Here is a 26051-nt window from a genome sequence, read left to right as displayed (position 1 = left end):
CTACCTCCTGTCTGAACACAGCCCCTAGCTATCCCCCTCCCTGCATACTGACCTGTTTTTTAACTTTCTGAGCTAAGCCCCTCACCTTTGAGTTACTATTTTTGGTTGAACCCCGCACCAACCCAGACAGTCTGGGTGGCCTGTTGAGGTGAGTTGGGATGGAGGTGGCACTCCCTCCCTGGACCCCACCATGCGGACGTGGCTCAAGACCCGCTGGCCCCTATTCCCCCCCTCCCCCCCTCGGGGCAATAGAAGTCAAACTACACCTATGCCAAAGGCCCCTGCCCCAAGGCCCCTCTTCCCACACTGGGCTCTGGAGCTTTTATAGTATGTCGAGGGGGCCTCAGAGAGAAAAAGGTTGAGAAGCCCTGGCCTAGACCACAACTTGGTCCACCTTTAAACTTATTCTTTCTAATGCCATCGTCTCTTCACCTGAATAGCTTTCATTTTATTTGTTTACTTGGGGAGCAAGGCTGTTGCATTTTTTTTTTTTTTTTTTGCTAGTGTTTGGGAAGAGGACTATGTAGGAGTTTGTAATTATGTTTCTTTTCCATATTTTGCTCTGGGACTAAATGAAGGCATGTATGAGGGCATTTCTGTAATTCTGTGTCTGATACATTCTTGTTAAGAGGCCTCTGGGCCTCAGGTATTGGTGTTGAGAAATTAAAATTGATTTCTTTATTACTTAGGAGTACTGTAACATTGTAGTATGGTGATGTGGAAGAGAAAACCCATTATCTTTACTGTAATAATGCTGTGTAATAATTGATATACTATAGTATCAGATTGGTAATGGAGTTTTTAAAAGATACCTGTTACATAATGGATGCAAAGGGAGAGTTAAGTTTAAGCTTCAATGTTGTGGGGGGGGGGGAGTTGTTGTTGTTTTCATGTTTCTTTTACTGGTTATTGCAGTGTCTCCTAAAAGCTACAGGCACCCAAGCTGTAATCTTTCTTTTTATACAGCGGAAGATTATTCTACATAGTTTAAAGATTGAGAAATTTCAAACAGTAAACAATATACATGTGATAACGAGATGTTAAGTGAGTTCAAAGGAAATGTGTCAAGGCACATAAAAGTGCATGATTATATAATAGCATATCTCTGAAAGTACCTGATTTTCAGAAATCTATATGTTGTTCGTACGAGTCTTTAAAACACACCTGTTTTTGTTGTTACAGGCAATAGGTAAACCATGACAACTCCACAAAAATTACATCACTGTCTAAATTGGTTTGATGCCTTTCTCTGAAAATTGTTTGTTTGTTCAGAAAATCTGTAGAAGACCCATTTAGATCTCTGTAGCTTCCTTTCTATGATGCTATAAATCCAGATGGATCCTTAGCTAAAACCACAGTTCCCACTGAAAAAAGAAAAGGAGGACTTGTGGCACCTTAGAGACTAACAAATTTATTTGAGCATAAGCTTTTGTGAGCTACAGCTCACTGAGTTCAGTGTGATTTGCACACGTATATCTGAATACAGATGTAGTCATAATTCAGCAACTGTGGCAGATTCAAAAACAGAAAAGTGTTTTTATTTCCCTGAACAAAAAGTATGTAAAGGCCAAGATTCTCAAATCGGGTTGCCTAAAGTTAGGAGTATACACAGAAATGTAAAAGCCTAAGTAAAAGTGGGCTGATCTCCAGAGATACTGAGTGTTTGTCACTACTCCAGCTAAAATCACTGGGAGCTACAGGTCCTCACTACTAGAACCAAATGACATTTTTTTATAGACATTTTGAAGATATTTTCATGGGATCTGTCCTTTTTCAAGAACATTTTTTTCCCTTTCATTTTTGGCAAAAACAAGAAAATTTTGACAAAAATGATTTTTTTTTTGGTTTTAAATATTTTTTTGGTATGCTTCTCGGGGTATCAAGGACTGTGAGTCACCTTGTTAACCCCCCTCCCCCAGCCCTACTCCCACACCCCTCCAGTGAGAGGGAGACTTGCCTGTTTTCCCTGTCAGCTTCCTGACACCACCAGTCTGTTAGCCACCCAAACGGTCTTTTTTGCACTATGTCAGCCCTTACTGTGCCTTGCAGGTTAACAATAGGTGAGCCCCAGGCTCAAAGCCATTTTGAAGCATCCCCCTTTATAGTTTTTCATTGAACGCTCACAGGAATACCAGGTCTTCTGTTCTCCATGGAATAGTGTACTCTTCTGCTTGAGTATCAGGGGTAGCCGTGTTAGTCTGGATCTGTAAAAGTGGCAAAGAGTCCTGTGGCACCATGTCATCATGCATCGGAAGACGTGGGTATTCACCCACGAATACCCACGGAAGCTTATGCTTATACCCACGAAAGCTTTCACCCACAAAAGCTTATGCTCCAATACATCTGTTAGTCTATAAGGTGCCACAGGACTCTTTGTCGCTTTTACTTCTGCTTGAATGATTCAACTCTGGGTCAGCTCCTTGTATAGTACCATGGCACTTAGAAAGATTTGTAGTGAAAACAACCTTTTTATTATCAAAGATTCAAGAGGTTAGGATATCCTCAAGAGAGAGGATAATGGAAACAACAGTATTACACATAAAAGCATAACATGATTTCTAGAGATTAAACATAACTTAACTGGCTAGCCTTCTGTCTAAAGAGGATCATCTCACCCCAAATGTCCTTTGCAGCATTTCAACCAGGGCAGGTTGTGATCCATTGTCATGAATGTAATCGCACTGACCAGTCAATTCCTAGGTGCAGGATAAAGGAGTGTCTTCCTTGCCTTCTCCTTAATATCCCCAAGTACTTTGTTTGTACGCAGAGTCAGGATAACACTCCCTGCCCCTATAGTTCGTTCTCTTGTGGTTTGATGACTTCACATTTCCCACCCTGTTGACTACGTATGAAAATTAGGCTTCCATTGTGTTGGCTTACAATGTTTAATTATATGCTGGCAGAGATACAGGTGAATAAACATTATTCGTCTGACAAAAAACCTGTTTGCCAAGTCTTCCTTGACACAGACTTCAGATAGCTCTTTACGCAATCAATAGTATTAATGTTGTGACCCAAGCTCTTATGTAAAACCTCACGTGACAGTCTTTGGTGGACCAGAATGTACATTCCAGGGTAAGGTTATTCTTGTAACTCCCTTGCCAGTTGGGTCACAATTTTGTAAGGGAAAAATCCCCATTTCGTGACCTGATCTACTCAATACCTCTGCATATTAGGCCACTTTTCTTTAGGAACATAAGTATGCATTTAAGAGCCTAACAGTGGGCACCCAAGTTTGAAAATTGGTCCTAATTCTTTCATGGAGTACAGTGTTACAAAGACTTCCTTCATTTCTGTAGACTTGAAATGCAAAATCTGCAAGAGTAAAAGGAAATATTTTGCAGTACAGGAAGAGAAAAGCTTGCAACAATTCAGGTAGAACAAGCCAGCATTTCAGTATATTAGTATGCAGTGCAATAAGATGGATACGAAAAAGGATAACACATTAGCAGCACAATAGAAATATGGCTAGTATGTGAGGGGGGAAAACTATTAACAGGCATATAATTGGCATATATTATGCTCACATACAATATGTGTATTACCAAATTTTTCAAAATGTAATGGGCCAAATCCTGCCATCATACACATGGTGAGAAGTGGGTAGAAACTGCTATTGTCAGTTTTCTTACTCATGGCCCCATATCATAACATAACATTAATCTTCAGTGAGTTTGTTTACATTAATGATCGCTTTATTTGGATGTGATAAGGGCCACAAATGCATCAGTTAGAGCATTGGGAGTGATCCACAACTGCCCTGCACCTCATGCTGCCATTTACTTTGTGCAAAGTAGGTCTAAAATGCTACCATTCTCATTTGCCAAGGCTTTACACCACTTTACACAGACCTTGCAAAGATGCAGGGTAGTGGGAGATAAGGCTCCTTGTCTTTTGGCCACTGTTTTATATAGGCTGAAAATATTTTGCAGCAAAATATAAGTAAACCTCACTGGAGAGAGTCAACTGAACAGTATGATAAATGTCAAGGAAAGATCCCTCCCCCCAACTGGGCTTTGATCTACTGCATATTCTCAAGAGTAGCAGGACAAATAACTTAAATTTTCCCCTTTTTTTCCCTCCCAACATTCTACAATCATCTAGGGGGAAGATGATTCCATCAGATTTGGAGGCAAAAATACTCAAAGTCAAGAGACAGGTTTGTTTGTTTGTTTGTTTGTTTGTAGCCTTGTGATATTAATATTGAGCTAAGTCTGTCAGTCCTCACTCATGTGAAATTCCCAAGGAAGTTAATAGTAGGAACCACGTTTTCAAAAGTATTTAGCACCTAGAGCTCCAAATGCAATCTCATTTAAATTAATGGGAGTTTTGGCAGAGTGAGGACTGCAGTATTTGCCTGGATTATAGAGAAGACATCTTTTAAGTTACAAAATTGTCTTACAATTAAAAGTAGAGAGTCATAGTATCATGGACATGTAGGGCTGGAAGGAACCTTGAATGGTCATTAAATCCAGCCCCCTGCACTGAGGTGGAACCAAGTAAACCTAAACTATCCCTGACAGGTGTTTGTCCAACCTGTTCTTAGAGACCTCCAGTGATGGAAATGCCTCAACCTCCCTTGGAAGCCTATTCCAGAGTTTAACCAACCTTAGAGTTAGAAAGCATTTCCTAGTATCTAAGCTAAATCTTCCTTGCTTCAGATTAAGCCCATTACTTCTTGTCCTACCTTCCGTGGACACGGAGAACAATGGATCCCTGTCTTCTTTATAACAGCCTTTCACGTATCTGAAGATGGCTATCGGTCTTCTTTTCTTAAGCCTGAATGTGCCCAGTTCTTTTAACCTTTGCTCACAGGTCAGGTTTTGTTACTCTCCTCTGGACTCTCTCTAATTTATCCACCTCTTTCCTAAAGTACAGTGCTCACAGTTGGACATGATACTCCAGCTGAGGCCTCATCAGTACCAAAAAGAACTGGACAATTACTTCCCATGTCTTACATACAACATTCCCATTAATAAACCCCAGAATGACATTAGCCTTTTTCCCCAACTGCATCACATTCATTCATAAGCAATTTGTGATCCACTATAACCCACAGATCCTTTCCAACAGTACTTCCACCGAGGCAATTATTACCCCTTTTGTAGTTGTGCATTTGATTTTTTTCCCCAAGTGTAGTATTTTGCACTTGTCTTTATTGAATTTCATTTTGTTGATTTCAGACCAATTCTCTGATTTGTCAAGATTGTTATGAATTCTAATCCTGCCCTCCAAAATGATTGCAACCCTTCCCAACTTGGTGTCATCTACAAATTTTATAAGGATGCTCTCCACTCCATTATCCAAGCCATTAATGAAAATATTGAATAGTATCTGACCCAGGACTAGCCTCTGTGGGACCCCACAAATACACTCTCCCAGTTTGACAGTGAATCATTGATAATTACTTTGAGTGTGGTCTTTCAATCAGTTGTGCACCTGCATTAGAGCAATTTCCTCTAGACCATGTTTTCCTAGTTTGTTTATGAGACTGTCATGTGAGAATATATCAAAAGACTTACTAAAATCATGACATAGCACATCTACTGCTTCCCCACCATCCATTAGGCCAGTAATCCTGTCAAAGAAAGAATTTAGGTTGGTTTCACATGACGATTTTCTTTTTTTTTGACAAATACACGCTGGCTATTCCTTACAACCCTAGTATCCTCTAGGTGCTTACAAACTGATTGTTTAATAATTTGTTCCAGTATCTTTCCAGATATCAAAGTTAGGCTGACTGGTTTATAATTCCCTGTGACATCTTTGTTCCCCTTGTTAAAAATAGGTACTGTGTTTGCCCTTTTCCAGTCCTCTGGGACCTCACCTGTCCTCCATGAGTTCTCCGAGATCCAGTTAGTTTTCTGAGTACCGTAGGATGAATTTCATCATGCCCTGCCAACTTGAATACATCTAAGTTATTTAAATATTCTTGAACCTGTTCTTTCCCTGTTTTGGCTTGGCTTCCTTCCCCCTTATTGTTAATATTAATTGTATTGAATGTCTGGTCACTATTAACTGAAGCAAAATAGGTATTAAACACTTCAGCCTTCTAGATGTCATCAGTTATTAGCTCTCCTTCCCTCCTATGTAGAGGACCTATACTTTCCTTTGTCTTTCTCTTGCTCCTAATATATTTAGAGAACCTCTTCTTATTACCTTTTATGTCCCTTGTGAAGTATAACTGATTTTGTGTCTTAGCCTTTCAGATTTTGTCCCTACATGCTTAGGCTAGTCCTTTGTGCTTGTGTAACCCACACACCTTCAGGGTGTGGTGTTGTGTCTCATCTAGTGGCACTGAGACCACTGAGAGAGAGAGATAAAATGAGTCTGCTCTATAGCCTTAGCTAACAGCCAGTTAGCTTTTAGCTAATGTAGAGGCTCATGCACTAAGCTCCAGAGGTCCCAGATTCAGTCCCACCCACTGATGACCGGGGTCTGTTGGTGTTACACTTGTCCTTAGCAACTTGTTTCCACTTTTTGTAGGATTCCTTTTTGACTCTCAGTTCATCAGAGAACTCTTGACGGAGCCGTATTGACCTCTTCCTATTTTTCCTATCTTTCCTTTGCATCGGGATAGCTTGCAGTTGTGCCTTTGATATTGCCTCCTTGAGAAACTTCAAGCTCCTCTGAACTCCTTTTTCCCTTTGATTTTCTTCCCATGGACCTTATCTATCAGTTCTCTGAGACTGTTGAAGTCTGCATTTCTTGAAGTCCATTGTCCTTATTCTTCTATTCCCACTCTTTCCTTTTCTTAGACTCATGAAATCTATCATTTCTTGGTCACTTTCACTCAAATTGCCTTCCTCTTTCAGATTTGCTATCAATTCCTCCCTATTAGTCAGAATCAGGTTTAAAATGGATGTCCCCCTGGCTATGTCCTCTACTTTCTGAAACAAGAAGTTGTTCCCATTACATTCCAAGAACTTACTGGAAATTTTGTGTTTTGCTGCATTACTTTTCCAACAGATGTCTGTGTAGCTAAAGTCCCCCATTACTATCAGCTCTTGTGTTTTGGATATTTCTCTTATATGTTCTAGAAGTGCATCCTCCACCTCCTCTTACTGATTTGGTGGCCTATACTAGATCCTTACCATGACATTACCCCTTCTATTTTATCCGGAGGCTTTCAACTCGTCTGCTTTTCACCTCCTTCGGGACCTCAAAACTAGTATATATAATCTTGATGTAGAATGCAACACCTCCTCTCTTTCTGCCCTGCCTGTTCTTCCTGAACAAGCTGTACCCCTCTATATCAATATTCCAGTGATAAGATTTGTTCCATCAAGTCTCTGTGACGCCAATTAAGTCATAATTTATCTTATGTACTAATACTTTCAGTTCTTCCTGTTTATTCCCCATACTCCTTGCATCTGAGTATAGACATGTTGAGCAAATTCCCCCACTGATTTTCCTCGTATTGTTCCTATGAATCTATTATAATTTTCCATGCTGTGCCCCTCCCCCCTCCAACATTCAGCCTTCTGTTAAGATCACTTTTTTGATACTTACCTGTGGACTTATGTCACCTGCTCCTTTTGAACCTCGTTCAAATCACTTTTCACTAATTTGATGAGTCAGTGAACAAACATCTCTTCCTAAAGGTACATCTTTTCTGGGTTCATATGATGATACTGACCAAACTTTCCATAACATTCACCACCTTCAGGCAAAAACTAAACATGAAAAATTTCAGTCTCAAATAGGGATTTGGGGAAAGTTGTTAATGGGAAGAAAAGGGGTGATGATGGAAATGTATTGCAACATTAATTATAGAAATGGTGACTGATATGAGATGAAAGAAGAACACGTTCTCTAAGTTATCCCTTCAGCTAATATGGCCTGAATTATCTTGTATTATTTTCAGGATCATATCCCACTCTATGTCAGTGCCACAGCTGGTACAACAGTGTATGGAGCCTTTGATCCTCTTGACAACATTGCTGACATCTGCGAGAAGTATGGACTCTGGATGCATGTGGATGTAATGCTTTTCAGAAATATTGCTCACAATTATTTTTTTATGGGATTAAAGTCTGGAACGTGTTTCTTTACCACAGAAAAGAGCACCTGTTTTGAAGGGTTCCAGTACAACTAATGTGTATGAATGGATTGTGATGAATAGACATACTCGAACAAGATACAATCTTGCAGTGAAGGGTGTGCCTGTTTAGAAAGGAAACTAAGTAAATGGCATTTGTTAGCGTTCATTCAAGTCTTGGAATAATACAACAAATACTGCTTCAAAATGCATTCGCTTTATGTCAGACTAGAGCAACTCAAAATACCATAATACACCTCTCTGGCGTACAATGAATGATCGTTTTGAAGAATATTTTTCTTTTTATGACTAATCATTTCTTCTGCATATAATACCACCTTAGTAGTACAGAGTCACTGGGATAAGTACAGCTCCTGGCAAGATAAGCCGAATGTAAATCACTAGGCCAAATTCTTCTCTCTGATATAGTTGAATGAATAAGTAGCTTGTCATATTATTTTTTTTACTCTGAAGTAAAATGTGTGAATTTTAGCTCAAATTCTCAGTAGCAGTTGCCTAACTTTAGGTTGGCATCTAAGTGCATATTTAGATCCCTAAATTGGTGGCCTGATTTTCTGATTTTTAAATTGATCAGAGCTGTGATTTCTTAGCACTTCCTAAAATCAAACCAGTTCTATCTAGATGCCTAAATATTAATTTAGGCCTGACTTTAGGCAACCTTTGTTGGAAATTTTTGGTTAAAAATAAGTTGAATTTTGAAGTGTTTGCTCTTTCAGTAGGTACAATGCTGTGCCACTATAACCAGGTTAAATATAAATGCAGTTGTTTCAGTATATTGAACCTTACCCATGCAGTCTAATCTCTAGTGAACATAAAGAGGATTTTCACAGAAATTCTTCCTGCCGTTAGTATGCACTGTGGATCAAGCTAATTGCTGGCTTCAGTTTGCTACTCTAAAGAAAGAAGATGGTCCAGGCATTTAAAAGAGCATGCAATGAATTAAGTGTGATGGATCACAGACCTTGAACCTGAGCCCAGAGGTAGTGCTCAGGTCCTGACTGCCACACAGCAGTTCGAATGGACTTCAGCATGACAGAAATTTACCCTTTGTCCTTATTAAATGCTGTGATTATTCTCTTATTCATGCATGAAATCACATTAAAGCCAATGGACTATTTGTTCAATAAGGCACAGTGAATATGGCTTATTTTTATCCATACTTCTTATTTGCAGAATGCTATAGAAAACTACAGCTGCAGCACAGCACTTTACAATACTCTATTATACGCCAACCAATGAGCAGAAAACCTTCTTGAATATATGCACTTTGTTCCTCCATTGTCTGTGTGGTGTGGCTGGGTGTTGCTCTGTTTTTCCCTTTATAGATTAGATTTCTTGTAACATTTAATGCCTGAGTTCATTTTACAGCTTGTATCTTTTAGAAGAAAAATATTTTAGTAACTCTCTTATGCAGGATTGAACTTTTCTTCTCTTGTTTTTATTTTATAATGTCATTGTCTCATTTCTTACAGGCAGCATGGGGAGGTGGGCTGCTGATGTCTAGGAAACATTCCTTTAAACTTAATGGCATTGAAAGGTGAGCATAATGCATTCTGTGTTTTTATTCAGAGTAAGTCATCATCCTCCCCTCTCTGTTGTTCTTGCCATGTTACCCCTTACATACCTTGAATCCCTCCATTACCACACAACACACAGCCCCATCTACAAATCCCTAAATAATCTTGCCCCACCACCTCCATTTCTGATCTCCTCTCCTCCTTTACTTTATACACTCCCCATTTCTTTTTTGTCTTCCTCTTCCTGAATCTCCTTTTCTCACTCTGAGTTTCATTCCTTTATCACATGGCTCCCTTCACAAGGAACAGCCTTTCTTTCCTCTCCCCCACAATCTACCTTCTCTTTCTTCCTCTAAATCTTTCCTTAAAGCTCTCCTCTCCTTTTTATTAATAATTCCTTCACTTTCCCTACCCTGAACTATTATCTTAAGCCATTGTCCTGTAAGAATGTAAGCTCTTTTGAGCAGCAGAGGTAGACACACATATTATGTCTGGAAAGTGATATGTATGTGTGTGCAGGGGCCTTTGGGGAGACTTATACCTATTACATTTAACACCTGCCATGTTCCTTACCTTATAGTTTGGTTTATCACCTAGGGCCAATTCTGTCACCTGGAATCCACACAAATTGATGGGCGTTCCACTTCAGTGTTCTGCCTTCCTGGTCTGTGAAAAGGTACCGTAAATGATGCCTTTCATATGTCAAAACAGGCTTTAGGTAATGACTTAAAGTGCTAGCATGAAGGCCAACTGATGTGATTGTAAAAGTTGACAAAGGCAAAGAGCAGAAACCTCAGAGCACAGCAATCCTCAACAGTTGCTGTACCCCTCTTACCTTTGAATTTTCTGATGATCTGAAAATCCTGACTTGCCCTGTATTGTAGGGTCTGTGTTTCCCAGCTACCAGTCAGGTAGTTCTAGGTCACATCCTAAGACCGCAGAACCATGGAACCACCAGAAGAAGAGCTTTCCTATCCTGTTGGTGCTTAGTAAGGAAACAGACTCCCATAAAACCTCTTCAAGATCATGTGGCAATATGACTTCCAGGCATATACACTCTAAAGAGGCAAGATATGGGAAGAAAGTGGCCACGCCACCACACCTAAAGGTGTCAGGAGATGACTAATGGTCATCCGGGCCCAAAGACAGCAGGCGATAGCAAGGACTTTTTTTTTTTAATGATGCCCATTATCTTAAGTATTTATTTGGCTGATAGTCATGTAGGTGCCTTCACAAGTAAGAGAGGTGTCTGGGCCAGCTTTGGAGAAGGATTTTCTGGGGTCCAGAAAAGAGTATATAGCCCTTTGGGAAGGGTAAGTCTGGCTGATATTCAGATCTGGATTTATAAATACATAGACATAGATTTTGGAGGCAGAAGGGGACATTCTTACCATCTCATTAGTACTCCTGCATAACATAGGTCATAGCATTTCACTCAGTCGTTTCTTTGGTAAGCCCCAAACTTCTTGTTGAGCTAGAGCATAGCTTTTTAGAAAAAAAGTATTGAATTTAAAGACTTCAAGCAATGGAGAACCTATCATATCACATCCCTTGGTGAGCTGTTCCTCTGAACATCCTCTATCTGGATATTTGAATCAGAATAGCAGATAATTCACTCATTCCTGTTTCCCATAAAAAATATCTTCTCTGGAGGCAATCCATCTTTTGATATCAAAGGTTATCTGTCACACTAATGACTGACAAGTGGAATTTATTTTTGCAAATAAATAGAATATTAATTACCATTTGTGTTAAATGTATACCCTAATTCAGCATACAATACTATGTGATGTGTCTAAGTTGATGTTATTGTGGGAACCTTAACCATTGAGTTTTCTTGGTCTCGAGTTTTACCTTTTTGTAATCTTAACATTGTGTTGTTAAGGTTTTTCCATGGTATGTACATTCACAGACACACATTGGAAGCTTTACAAAAAAGTCAGCATTTACCAACTGGCAGTTAAATTTCCCATTTGCCTTATTTCCCATTCTATGGCAACTTAGGAAACCCCATGATTTCATCAGTAAAATCAAATACATTGAAAAAGTAAATGTTTAACATAGACCACTGTATAATTTACACACAGTTTTCTAAGCATTTATTTGGTTGGGATTTGGTAGGATACCTTCATTCTAAGACCTAAAGGCCCTTATTCTATTTTTCTTCATTATGTTGTTTCTTTTATCTCCTCACTCTGTAGTAGATTCTCTTTTCATAGCAGAAATAGCTTTCAGCAGCATCATGAGTTGTCTGCCTGCAAATTCAGGTTGAGAACAAAAAGTGTATTGCTTCGTCAGACACACACAAATCAAATTCTGCCGTGCTTTGTGCAGAGATCTTTACCACAAAGTCTGAAGAAACTGTAAAGTGCTTTAAAAAAAATGGAAAAGGCATTTTTTGAAGAAAAACAGGTGGAAAATGGGCTTGATGTCTTATGGAGAAATCATTATTATATGGGTGTCTATTACCAAGATGTAAACGACCTCTCCCGTTCAGATGAACGTAGTACTCTCAATATTCTTGCTCACTCCGTAATCTATGAACAATGGTTGTAACCATTGGTAGCTCACACAGTATCCATAAAACACACAAATATTATGACTCTTGCATAATAAAGGAGGCAATTAGATGAAATTTTACATACTCAATTTTTCATTCTGCATTTTTTTGCATATGTGCAGGATATGGGGCTCAGTATCATATGCCTGATAAAGGACCTATTTAATAAATTGTATAGATCAAGACTAAGAATTTGTCTGTACACACAGTGCACGGCAAGCCGGGGTATCAATCTACCTTGCGCTATCCTGCTATACACTAGCTGTCTGTGTGGATCTTGCCACATTACACTAAAAGTTCCCTAGGGCACTTTGATCTACCCCACTTTGACACAAGATTGGATCAAAGTGATTATGAACTTTTAGTGCTCAGCAGCAGGGTCCACATGGATGATTAGTGCACGGCCGACTAGAGAGAGAGAGATTTACACTCCCGATTGCTCACTATGTGCTTGTTCATGTAGACAAGCCCTAAATGTAGCATTATTCTCAATGGGACTGTGTTTGTATTTCAGTGTAATTATCCTAGTATTGCTCATTTCTAGCCCAAGTTCAGTAGTTGAAGTGGACGTTCCAAAATGAATCTTGTTCATAAATATAGCATGCATATTGATGGTTGTATTCCTGCTCTAGGATCTTCTGCAAGCCTGTAATCAGATGCGTGCTGGGTATCTGTTCCAACCAGACAAACAGTATGATACAACTTACGACACAGGAGACAAGACCATTCAGTGTGGCCGGCATGTTGATGTCTTCAAACTTTGGCTAATGTGGAAAGCTAAGGTAGGAAAGGTCTACAGAAATAAAGCTTTAACCAGAAAAATAAAAATGTTTTGCAACATCAACAACAAAGCACATAAATAATAGCTGTTCTTGCAAGCAAAGTAAATATTAAATGATAAATAGGAGCGTCAGTGCCTAATGCTCAGTCTTTTTTGTGTAGAAGAGACATGAAACCATAGCGTGATGTGATATACAATTCTGATTTTATGATTTATAATTTACAAAAACAAGTTAGAATTGCAACAATAATGGAACAAAGATCAGGACAAGAAATATAGCCAAATTCTGAAACGTTTGAAACGGTGCTATATTAGCTACTGGAGTAAACCCCATTATTGCCTAAATAGGAAATACGTTACCAATGGCAAGGTAAAGGGAAAAAAGGGTGGGGGGGAGCATAATTTATCAACTAAACTGGTCTTAGAGATCTGTCAAAATGCAGTCCCTACCATGCATGCAAAAACTCAGACAAATGAGACTTCATTTGATGTGGTGTTGGTTTAAGCTCAATAGTTATGTAGATTCATACTTCTAAAAGTGTACCTTTTTTAGAATGAGGTTCTGTATGTTATATAGAATGAGCATCGATAAGTTCTGTGCCCCAAAACAATAAAATACCGTTCCTCAGGACAGTACCCTAGATTCTCCCCTTCAAGCTCATTCCTGTACAATAAAGTTGTTGTTTGCTTTTTCTAAAGCAGCTCAAGCACTCTTGTAGCTCACTTTCTATATGTTTTGCATTGATATGCCACAGGGCACTCGAGGCTTTGAGATTCTTATCAACAAATTCCTTGAACTTGCAGAGTATCTTTACAAGGAACTGAATTCAAGAGAGAACTTTGAGCTTGTATTTGATGCTGAAGTAAGTATAAAAATATCCCTCTGTTCTCTTCCTCAGTATGTATTCCCTTCTACTTTACATTTAATTTGATGTTCCATATAAAAAGCTAACATATTTTCCTGTTGTCACTTTCCCTGTCGAATTGAAATGGGCACTTCACAGATCAGGTATATTCATATTGTACAGTAGAAATGAGTCTAGCCATGGTAGCCATTTCCTGAATGAACAGAGTATTTTTAAATCCTCTGTGGTGTTCATCCAGCCTCTGGGATAACAGACAAAGGTGGCAAACCAAATTTAGGTGATGGTTTTCTTTTGCGACAGCATGGATGGTTGTAAGCAATGAACTGGGCAATTAGGGACTTGATTCTGCAAGATGCAGAGTAGAGCTGTGTGTAAAATTTGTGACTCAATTGACTAAACATTTTTTTTCTACTGGGGGTTTTTTTTGGTCTCTCTCTTGAGTGTTGCCCTCCCTCTGCCCACCCACAGTGTCCGTGACCAATTAGTGTTGCCTGCTCTCCAAAATGTATTGGCGCCAAGAGTTCTCACCCCTACATCTGCCTATTGCCTGCCCAGCAATTGATCTTGTCCCCGATAGGTCCCATCAGCCCCACCCCCATCAGTTCCACTCCCCTCCCCCCAGCCTCACATCTGTCCCTCTCTCCCAAGCCTCAGAGGGCTGCAGCAGGGCTCTCCCCCTTTCCAGGATTGGGGTGGGAGATGCAGTTCCAGGAGCTCTTCACCCCTCACCCTCCTTTCCCAGGCCATTTAATGCAGGGGAAAGGGGAAGGAGCAGAGGTCCCATCCTGCTCCCTTGTGCACAGGAGGAAAGTGGGGAGGAGGAAGTGGAGCTACAGTGATCTGCTGAGCTTTTTGCTCTGTCCTCTCCCGTCCTGTGAGGAAAAGCGATCAGAGGGGGAAACTCTGCTGGCTTAATTTCATGAGGGATCTGGACTTCTCATGTCATCGCGGTATGAGCTCCAGGCCCCCTGAAATCCTGGCACTCACCAAAAATTGTGGGAGTGACATACTGTACTTAATCATGGAACTATTCATGTACTTACTGTTAAGCGCATGAATAAGTGCTCTGCTAGATCAAGGCCAGGGTGCTCAGCACCTTGCAGGAGTGAGCCCTAAATTATATTGCGTTGACTGCTGGACAATCATCACAGAGTAACACCTTTTGTGATAATTATCAGCCTGGGCCAGTTTTGAATAAGTGACCTCAAAGTAAAAGGTAGGGTTTTCAAAAGTGACTTAGAAGCATTGGACTGATGTTCAATGGGCTTATGCCTAGGTCATTTAGATACTATTGGTATTAAACTCGTTGACCTCAGACCCAATAGCAGAATCATGATTATCGTTTACTGAGAAATAAATATCTTTGTTTTAAAGCCTGAACTCACCAATGTGTGTTTCTGGTACATTCCACCAAATCTTAGAAGAATACCAAATGGGCCAGAACGAGAGAAATTACTTCATCAGGTAAGATTTCTAGTATTGACATTCAGAGGGTGTTGTGACTAATAAGGTCTCTGATAGTTCTCAGCCTTCATGTATTCCATATTTTCATACAACCTTGTTGTTTAATCAGGACTCAAATACTACAGTTTGTGTTCCATCCAAACAAGAAAAAACTTAATGTCATGGACATCGCCTTAGTGTCAGAATTAGAGTACAGCAAGCTCTTAAAAATTATGAACACTCATTCAAATAAAAAGAGTCCTTTGAATGTGTTTGAGAAAAGTTTTCTCTGACTATTTGTAGGAGTGACTCACCACTCACAAGAATGACTACAGACCATTATTCCAAGTGTATCTGCAGCCCCCTTAAATGTTCTCTTTGGGCTTGGAAATCATGCCATCAGGAAACAGAAACAATGACATGAGACTTAAGTGACCAGTCATAGAGCACCAATATTAAATTATGGAACCTAAATCAATAGTCGTAGTGAATAGTTTTCAAAGAATCCCCAGTCCGAGACATGTCTGCATAAACCATTCATCAGATCATTTCAAATATGCAAAAATAGAAGGCTGAGATTTTTTTTAAAATGACTAATAATCTAGTGGACCTAAATATTTTGGTGCCCAACTTGAGACAATGTAAAGGGCCTAACTTTTCAGAGGGTGGGTTCTAAAGCACCGAAGTGACTTATCACTCTTCAAAATCTTGGCTCAAGTCCCTGTGTAAGCAGAGAAAAGGGCTACATTAATTGAATAACTTGTTCACTTTATCAGAGGGGTAGCCATGTTAGTCTGTATCCACAGAAACAACGAGGAGTCCGGTGGCCCCTTAAAGACTAACAGATTTATTTGGGCATAAGCTTTCGAGGGTGAAAAACCACTTCTTCAGATGCATGAAGAAGTGTTCACTTTATATAGTTTACCTAGGTCTAGTCAGTCAGCCCTCCTCTGACTTTTCTTAGCTTACAGAATTCCTGGGAGTTGAGGCACTCGTATAGGGAGCGATTGACGTATTTTATGGTGTTTAATGACAGCAAAGCTAACTTTATTGCACCTAGATACACAGGACAACTTGCCCTAGGTGAACACTTAAAAGGGAAAAATATCTACTGTGCACAGTCATTACGTGCTTTTAAAATGCTCATATCTTGGTCAAATCAAACAAACAGTCATCCAAAACAAGGTTCTGCACTCTTCCTCAGTAAGGATTATTTTCCTACCAAATTCCAGTTTTCAAATCTCATTCATCTGGGCTGCAGGGCTGTTCAGAAATGTTGTCCAGGTAACAAGCATTTTTAATCCCAATGGGAGGATTCTGTATGTTTGCTTTCAATTCTGTAAATGTACAATCTACCAACAGAAAACCTCTTAATAAAAATGCACAATGTAGCATATACATGTATATTACACACAGCTAAAATAACGCCTGGCCCTGTGGCAGCAGCAGGGTGCCATGCAAAACATGATTTGGAGTCAGAATTCCCACTCCAGAGATCACATGTATTATAATAAGGAGGGGGCATGTTAACATCCAGAGTTAGTGTGCAGGGCTCATCTTTCCTAAATGATCAAGATTTCCAGGAAGTGCCACTGATAGTGGCCTTGAAAAGTTGTTTTGCCTTCCCAATATTATGGTAGGAGTCCTGCAATGATGGCAAATAGAAGAAAGTTGGAACTCATAAATCAGACAGCCAACTATAATGAAGATGCAGAAAAAAACCCCACCTTGATTTTCTCATCGCAACATATTTAAAAAGTGATGAAAGTTGATAAGGAAAAAAGGAGTAGGAGGCAACTTTAGTAAACTCCACTTAAGGTATAAAAAGTGATGTAGAAGAGCTCACATGCAAAACTCACTATTTATTGCAAATTGAAACTTTGCTGAATGGGCCTGATTTTCAAAGTAATCTAACCTCTGATTTTGGGTTCCCACCATTGGGTGCTGAGAATCTCTGATAACATCCACAAATCAAGCAAGTAACAAGTCAACACTGTGCTACATGTTTGCGTGCAAATCAAAATGTTTGTTCATCCATTATCTCGGACATATTACCAACCAAAATCTACAAGCCCCAGAATAGAAGCACCTAAAATTTTAAGTGCACAAAATTAGGGATAACAAATGAACGAGCAGGATTGCAATTTTATAAGGATGTTGTCACTGAAATCAATGAGAGTTTTTCCTGTGTAGGGAGTGAGTAAAAGCTGAGTAAGGACTTCAGGATTTGTCCTACTGTATGTAATGTTAACATTGTATCTTATGTTAAAATTAAAAACAAAAGGACAAGTCCTGAAATTCTGTCTTATTCAAGCAGAACTCTCACTGATGTCAATGACAACAGTCTTATGAAGTTTTAATCATGCTAGCTTTTTTGTTATTCTGTGACTTGCAAAGACTGGCTGTAATGAGAGGGGTGTAAAGTTTCCAAATGTAAAAGGAAAATAATTGTGATGGCTGACTTTTTGTATACAGGTTGCTCCAAAAATAAAAGCACGGATGATAGAAGAAGGAATGACAATGGTTAGCTACCAGCCGCATGGGGACAAAGTGAATTTTTTCAGAATGGTCTTTTCTAACCCAGCTACTAGGAAATCAGATGTTGACTTCCTCCTTGAAGAAATTGAAAGGCTTGGCAAGGACTTGTGATAACTGATGCTGCACTTTGAAATGGGATCAATTTTGTGCTGCCAGAGTGGGCACCATTAAAAAATGTTACATTTGCTACTCCATGTTAGTTTAATGTATAATGGCACCTCCTGTCCTAAGGATAGGAAGATACTGCAGTTACTGGAGGTACCTAGAGTAATGAAAGCTCAACCTTTTTTTTAATGGAACTCCCTTTAGACAAGAGATCTCATCGTTTCACAGGGCTTGAGAGTCACCTTCTTAACTGTATCTTTTTCCTCCTCCTCCCCCCCCCACCCCGGTTTGTTTTCTAGCAGAGCGGTATTGGGGCTTCATATGCCTTCTGGGCTGCAGCAGAGTGGACTAAGATTAAGGTTTACCTTTGCTTTCATAGGCTCCTTTGATGGGTCTTAAGCCCTATAAATATAGCACTCTTTTGTCATTAGTTAAAGAGAGCAGAATACAGAGGCAGGAGCTCCAGAAGAGCCTTTGGCTCAAAGCTTTCTTCATCACAGTGTGTGTGAAACTTCATAGCTACTCGTGGCAGTCAAAAATTATCCTAGAATACAGCTTTTTTTTGTTTTCTGTCAAGCCACATTAGTACTTAGTAGGAAGTGTTGTTTGGATGCTTGCACCTTTTATTGGTTTCTATCACTCGCTTTGCTTTGGTTTAGTAAACACGTCTGTGCAGCTTCCCTTCACTCTCCCCTTTTTACATTGCATTTGACATCTCGAGTTTAGAGTAATAGTGTAATTCATCCTATGTGTCCATGCAGTGGAATAAAAGAACATGAAGGGCATTACTCTCTGGTACTGGTTACTGTTATAGCGTAGACTGTTCTGTGGAGCCCTTACTCTCCCTCTGGTGCAAATGGATAGAGCCTTGGCCTGGACTCCCCCTTCCACCCTCTTGCTCCCCACTGTGCCAGCCAGCACAGCTGAGCTGGTGCAAAGAGCGAAGTATTCTGCACAGTGTATAGGACTGGCACAAGATTACTCCCTGCTCACTGTCTAGAACAGGGGCGAGCAAACTTTTTGGCCTGAGGGCCGCATCGGGTTTCAGAAATTGTATGGAGGGCCGGTTAGGGGAGGCTGTGCCTCCCCAAACAGCCAGCCGTGGCCCTGCCCCCTATCCGACCCCCCCCCCTCGACCCCTGACTGCCTCCGCAGGACCCCTGCTCCATCCACCCCCCATGCTCCCTGACCACCCCCGGAACCTCCGCCCCTGACTGCCCCCCGCCTCCCCATCCAACCCCTCCTCTCCTTCCTGACTGCCCCCCTCTGGGACCTCTGCCCCCATTCAACCCCCCTGTTCACCGTCCTCTGACCGCCCCACCCCCTATCCACACCCCCGGCCCCTGACTACGCCCCAAACTCGCCTGCCCTCTATCCAACCCGCCCCCCCACACACACACACACTCCCTGTCCCTTTACCACACTGCCTGGAGCACTGGTGGCTGGCGGCGCGGCTGCACCAGAACAGGCAGCCACACACCATGCAGCACAGAGCACCGGGTCAGGCCGGACTCTGCAGCTGCACTGCCCCAGGAGCTCACAGCCCCACCGCCCAGAGCATTGCACTGGTGGCACAGTGAGCTGAGGCTGCAGGGGAGGGGCCGGGGGCTAGCCTCCCAGGCCAGGAGCTCAGGGGGCGGGCAGAACGGTCCCGGGGGCCGGATGTGGCCCACGGGCTGTAGTTTGCCCACCTCTGGTCTAGAACAAGGGGCAACTAGGGACCAGATAACTACACACTGCTAATGACTCAGGGCTTGTGGCAAAGTCACAGTGTAGCCCTTAGCGATTATGATCTATTCAGCCATAGACTTTGACTCTGGCTCTGTCACAAGTGAATATAAAGGAATGCTATAGATTTATTTAATTCCTCCACTGTATGTATTCCTGAGAACCTTTGGGTGCATGGATCAACAAGTGGATTACTTAGTAATAACTGAACAAGGCTCTCTGGAGAATATACTGTAGAGAACTATCCTGCACTGTGTAGAATAAATGACCTAACAGGGTTTTTTTTTATTTCTATCTCATTTTTATTCTCATTTTACATTACAGATAACACTAAAGTTAACACAGGGTACGTTGTATTGGTAATAAGTTCAGTTATTTAGACAACTTTTCTAAAGGTTTTGTTATGAAGGATATAGTTTTAAAATTTTCTATTTTAAGGTCTGTGGCATTTGTTTTATATTTATTTACCTTTGTGCTGTATTGTTTTGTTTGTTTAGCCCTATGGTATTAGGCATTTCAAGTATGCACATGAACAGGGAATCCACTAAACCATGAAACACGATAGGAGATTAGATTTGTAGCTGAAATGTGTATATAATTTTGAGAATTGCTCCCTTTGGTAAGTAGAGAAAAAGGTGCGTTAAAACACTGGCCTGTGCATGTGTGCGAGAAAGGGAGATCTATGCTACATTGTAACAAAGCTACAGCAAAACTGCAACTGTCTAGACTAATGTTGAATAAAGCTCTAATTCACTGCACTTACGTTCAGCCTACTGTGTGAAAGTGTCCTTCATTTCAGTAGAGTCCACAATAGGAACCATACACAGTGCTTCCGTACTTTTAATCATAATATAAGTCTCTTTCTTTTGCTTTTCCAGTTACTAGAATCACAGTTTGCTACTTACTTCTTACTCTTGGGAACCCCTCCTTCCTGCAGTGTACCAGACACCTGCCTTCCTTACTTCCAACTCTGTCTCGGAACTCAGGATATCTGCAAAGCCTACAATTGCTGACCTGTGCCATTAAAAATATAGACTTCCTCCCAAAACAAAGAAGATTTCTGATTTCATGCTGGTGTAACCCTACTGAAATAAGTCAGGCCCCCTGTGTTTATATGTCCCCTTAATAAGCTCCTCAGGGCCTAACTAAAAAATGCTCATATCCTGTCACATGGCAGGTACATCCCACATCTACCTGTGTGGCATAGGAACTGGCAGCTACTTGACTCCCTCTGCTGGTGCCAGCAATGCTGAGGCATATAGGCATTAGTGAAGGACCGAGGAGGTGAGCAGGGGCAATAACAGCCACCTTCTGCCTTTGCTGGGAAGACGCGTGTCTGGTAGATAGACAGATCGCTGGTGAGGGTGAAAAGGAGTCTGTCTCTGCAGTTGGCACTGAGTTCAGGAAGCTGAGCAGCAGGCTCTCTGTTAAGAAGAACGTGTAAAGGAGAATGGCAGGAGGATATATTTCGCATTGGGGAGGGATGTTGATTTGATTTTTGTTGGGGGGGGGATCAGTGTTTAATTCATTATGGGGATTTGATTGGCTTATTTCGGGGGGTTAATTGGGAGGAGTCATTAGTGCTTGGTTGCGGGGAATTTGGGAGAGATCATTGTGTTGAGTGGGGCACTAACAGGCACAGGCAAAGATAATAAAATCTGGTCCTATTCAGACTGGGGACACTGTAGCAAAGATGTGTGTGAAAGGCAGGTTGAGTCCTGTGCACCAGTGACAGCTGTTGTCACTTCTTAAAACCCTCTGTAAAGCCCTCACTGCTGCAGTCTCACCTCAGGAAATGCTGTGGCAGCACTGCTGGATGAAGTTGGGTATCCCCCAGCAATACTGACACCAACAAGGGGGGGCCGCAGCTGCCAGTTCCCATGACACACAGGTAGATGGACATGGTTATATGAGGTGTCAGAGAGAAATCTATGGTCATCTTTTTAAAAAAATATGTAGAAATAAAGGATGAGGTTTTTTTAGTGCTATGCCTCATTGTGTTTTAAATATCAGAAGGGATAGAGCTTCCACTATTTCCCTTGGAAAGGTGTTTCAGAGATGACTAGACCGTCCTTTTAGAAGAAGTATATTTTATAACCTAAACTAGGTGTGTATACGTGCAGTAAATGTGTTTGTTAAATCTTTTGAACGCTGATAATGAATAATAGACATTTGACCTGGAATTATCTACTCCTGTCCCCAGGGGTTGTATAGCATTGTGTCCTACAGGCATACTTGCCAGTCTGTTTTGAATTTAGCGAATTGATGCATTTAGCAAATTGATGCATTTATATTCCTTCCCCTGGGGCACTCTGCTAGCATCTAATAGGTCTCATTTATAGGATATTTCTCCTGATCGTGTTGTGCGATTGCTATGGCACCAAGGTTACTGTAAACTCAATATCCTTAAAACTGCCAGGCACTTTTTTTTTTTTTACTAACGTAGTTATTTGTGTTTGAACAACAAGAGAACAAATTAAATTTACTGAAATTAGCCGGAACAACAAAGTTGTGTTTTAAGGTTAATTACATTTAGTTTCCCAATAGAAAATGCCAGCTGGATAAAGGGAACAGATCACCCACAGCCTGGAGAAAACTGATCAAATCTTTAAAACGTTGAAACTTACAAACAGCACACGTTCCCTAAACTAGTTTCCCAGGAGTGTTTGAAGGGTTTTTCTGCACTATACTGGCCCTGGGCCCTATCCTGAATTCCTTACTCAGACAAAACTCCCATCAAAATCCTATTACCTTACAAAGGTGGGCAGGAACTTTACAAGTTTTCTTTGTCCCCAGAAAAAGCACTACCTAGTGAATATGGGTGATTGAATATAGAAAAGAAAATGAAAATATTGTGTTGTAACCTGAGTTAGAGGGGGGCGAGGAAGAGTGATATAGAATTACAAGACAACAGAGAAGAGGCTGCTGAATTCTTTAGCTGCTAATTTCCAAATGTTCCAAATTTTGTTTTTGTTTTGGGAGGTTTTGGGGTTTTTTTTGGTTTTGGGGTTTTTTTGGAAAATGTAGATATTTTGTAAAGAAATGTAATATGTTGTGGGAAGGAGGGATATTAGATGCATTTCTTTACAGCATACTTTCAGCCTTCCCTCTTTGTTAAAAAAGTTGTTATTTAAAGAACTTCCCTGTCTTTTGAATGAGCACCAACATTTTAAATCAAGGTGGTGTATACGGTCAACAGTAGGGTGGCCCTGCCCTGACTAATTTTATGAGGCCCACCAACATAGAACTCCCATCCTGAAGCTTTTAGTAAGTTCATAGCACGTGTTAGATATGTGGCTTGGTGAATATTGAGAAGGAAAGCAGGGGAGACTTTCATCCACATGGCAAACTTTAAGTGCTTACAATTTAATATTGATAAAATTGTAAATATGTTCAAGTTTTCCCACTTTTTTTATCCCAGCCTGATCTCTGTCAGTACCCCATACTGTACGTCCTTATCTTTTGGATACCTAGAACCTTCCCCTCCATACACACACCCACATGCTTCCACTGATTTCTTCCATCTTCCACCCATGTCTCTTCGTCCTTGCTATTCCACCCTCTGTGTCCAACCCTGGTCCCCTGCACAGCTCTTCCCGCACCATCTTCAATGTCCATTAGTTAGAGGGTGCACAGGTCTTCCAGTACCCCATGCCAGGGAGGTAAGGGGTGGTTAGCTACTCAAATTCAGAGTTTGCTCAGGATGAGTTGTTTGTAGTTATTTATTATTATTTGTATTACAGTAACACTCAGAGGATCCAACAAAGATTGGAGCTCCGTTGCTCTGTGCAAACACACGATGAATGACTGTCACTGGCCCGATGACTTTACGGTCTATATAAGCAAAACAGTCAAAGGACAAGAGCAGAAACAGAGGCACAAAAGGGCAAAGTGACTTAGACAAGACAGACAAATGGTGGGAGAGAAAACGGAGGCACTGAGAGGGGAAGCGACTGATTTAAGGTCAGAAGCCAAGCCAGGAAAACACCCTAATTCCAACTAACTGGACAGCCACACTCGGGATAGAATAGCAAATTATTTGTCTAGAATCCCAGCATTGTGATTCTATTAGTCTGGTTCTTTAATAATCCAACTTGCTAGCCACCCTAATTCTGAGTCTAACTATGTCAGTCAGCAGAATGTGGCATTGTAGCTCGATGTAACGTGTTGAGTGCTGATGGCTGAACTATAAAGAATGAAAAAAATCTTTATTATAATCACAACATCACCTTTACTCACCCACAGATCCTTGAAATACTATTAAAAAGGTGAGGCAGGAGCCTTTGAAGTTTTTCCATCATTCAGTTCAAGGCAAGATGTAAAGGTCTTGGGTCTTGGCAAATGAAAGGGAATCTGAAAAAAACAAAACAGGTTATTCCCCAGGAAATATTTGGCATGTTGGCAAGTATGAAATATGTATCGATTGCCTCATTAAGAATGTACTAAACATGTCTTTAAATCCCATAAATTCCTTCAGAAATATGATCTCTTCTGTCAGCAACATTGTAATCTCTATTTTTTTTAAGTGAATGTTTTTCTTCCCCCGACTACTCACAGCAGATCAGATTGACTTCTAAATTCTAGTGTTTTCTGGTTTTCAAAGATAGGCTCAGCTGTTTCTGTCTTCTTTTTCTACTTGCCTTCTCTCCTCCTCTTAGGGCTTGTCTACACTTAAAATGCTACAGCAGCACACAGATGCACCACTGCAGCTGTGCTGCTGAAAGGCTTCAGCGTACACACTACCTACACTGAGGGGAAGGGTCTCCCATTGGTGTAGGTAATCGACCTCCCTGAGTGGCGGTAGCTAGTGTTGTCTCCATGGAGACTTAGGTCAGCTTAACTGCACTGCTCAGGGGTGTGGATTTTTCACACACCTGATGGAGGCAGTTAAACCAACCCAATTTTCTAGTGTAGACCAGGCCTTAGGCTATGTCTACACTATGCGCCTTTTAGCGACACAGCTGTGCCGCTAAAAACTGCGCAGTGTAGCTGTTTTTTGTCGGCGGGAGAGAGCTCTCCCGCTGACAAAATAAAGCCACCCCCAACGAGAGGCGGTAGCTTTGTCAGCAGGAGAGCTCTTCTGCCGACACAACGTTGTCCACATCGGCGCTTTTCTTCCATAAAACTTTTGTCGTTCAGGGAGGTGGTTTTTTCACACCCCTGAATGACCAAAGTTTTACCGAGGAAAGTGCAGTGTAGACAAGCTCTTAGTCTTCATCTGCAATTTCCTTTTGATCTGGACATCATCTTTCAGCAACTTTATTCACTGCTTCTTGAGGACCTGAGAGGCTCTAAACAGAACTCCCTGTTTAAAAAATAAACTCACCTAATGCACTCATCATTTCCATGGTGCACTGTGTTACCACATATCCTTAAATCCTGGAGAAAGGCCGGCAGGCCATTATTTTATTTCTTGAAGTAGCTTCAGAGGAGATTTTTTTCTGCTTGAACAGCAATTTGAAGGCAGCAAGTGGCTTCTCTCTTATCTAACCTGTGGCTAGACTCATTAATTTCAGTAGTGTAGTACCAAAAAAAGGGCCTGATCTGGGGCGAGCTACATGCTGTTGAAATTGTCTGAAAGGCTTTGTCTACCAGTCAGGAGTTTCAACATAATTCTTCTTGTTTTGTCATTTACATGAGAGGTTACAATGTGACCTTTGGGCAAATTAATTCTGTTCTTCTGATAGTTAATGTCTCAAACTGAGGGGAGAAAAAATTTGGACTGCTACACTTTTAGCTATTGGCACTTTCCATATTCAGAGTCATGGAAATAGAGCCACTGTCTCATTTAATGTTAGCAGTGGTGATCATTGTACTTACATTATGGTCAACATTTTTAAAAGTAACTTGTGATTTTTGGGTGCCCCAAGCGGAACTTGAGAAACCCTAAGATGGCCTGACTTTGAGAGGGTGAGTACTCAGCCCTTTCTGAAAATAAGGCTCCTCTCAGGTGTCTCAGTTTAGGCACCTGGAATCACTAGTCTTTTGAAAATTTATGATTATACTACTAAGTGCAGGGAGCGTGAAACTCTCAGTGTCGGCTCATGGAATTTCCTCCCATTCATTCTATTGGAAGGGAGGACATGGGTGTTTGCAGCCCAATGACAAGACAGGAATACGCCCCCTAAACCAGCAGATCCACACAAACCTCAGGATATCCATGGAGACCCAGTGCATCCTCAAAGCTCCCCAGGCCCCTTTTCCCCATGCCCAAACATCACTCTCAGGAGCCATGTTGCTACTTACATGGACAGGAGGACCCAGATCCTTAAAGATATTTTGGCACCTAGGCCCAGATCCATAATGGTATTTAGGCTCCTAACTTCCATTGATTGCGTACTAGGGAAGTAAGGATCTAAGTATGTTTGTGTATCTGGGGGCACCTAAATCCTATTGACTTCAAGTGGAAAACCTGAGGCGTTAGATGCCTAAATACCTTTCAGTATCTGGG

General features: G+C 41.0%; 1 protein-coding gene across 1 annotated transcript in view; it reads left to right on the top strand.

Moving 5' to 3' along the window:
- LOC102934045 (glutamate decarboxylase 1) overlaps positions 1–20367 on the top strand; it is a 34447-nt gene extending 14080 nt beyond the window's left edge. The window contains exons 6-13 of the mRNA XM_007066718.4: positions 4105–4159; positions 7868–7984; positions 9535–9599; positions 10177–10255; positions 12772–12921; positions 13676–13783; positions 15161–15250; positions 17705–20367. Coding sequence (XP_007066780.4) covers positions 4105–4159; positions 7868–7984; positions 9535–9599; positions 10177–10255; positions 12772–12921; positions 13676–13783; positions 15161–15250; positions 17705–17878 — 838 coding nt within the window. The 3' untranslated portion in view covers positions 17879–20367. The remainder of the gene's footprint in view (positions 1–4104; positions 4160–7867; positions 7985–9534; positions 9600–10176; positions 10256–12771; positions 12922–13675; positions 13784–15160; positions 15251–17704) is intronic.
- The last annotated feature ends 5684 nt before the right edge of the window (positions 20368–26051 follow it).

Source organism: Chelonia mydas, chromosome 2 (assembly GCF_015237465.2).
Source record: "Chelonia mydas isolate rCheMyd1 chromosome 2, rCheMyd1.pri.v2, whole genome shotgun sequence".
Classification (NCBI taxonomy): domain Eukaryota; kingdom Metazoa; phylum Chordata; order Testudines; family Cheloniidae; genus Chelonia; species Chelonia mydas.
The sequence above is the reverse complement of the archived record's forward strand: the minus strand, read 5'-3'. Positions and strand labels throughout refer to the sequence as shown.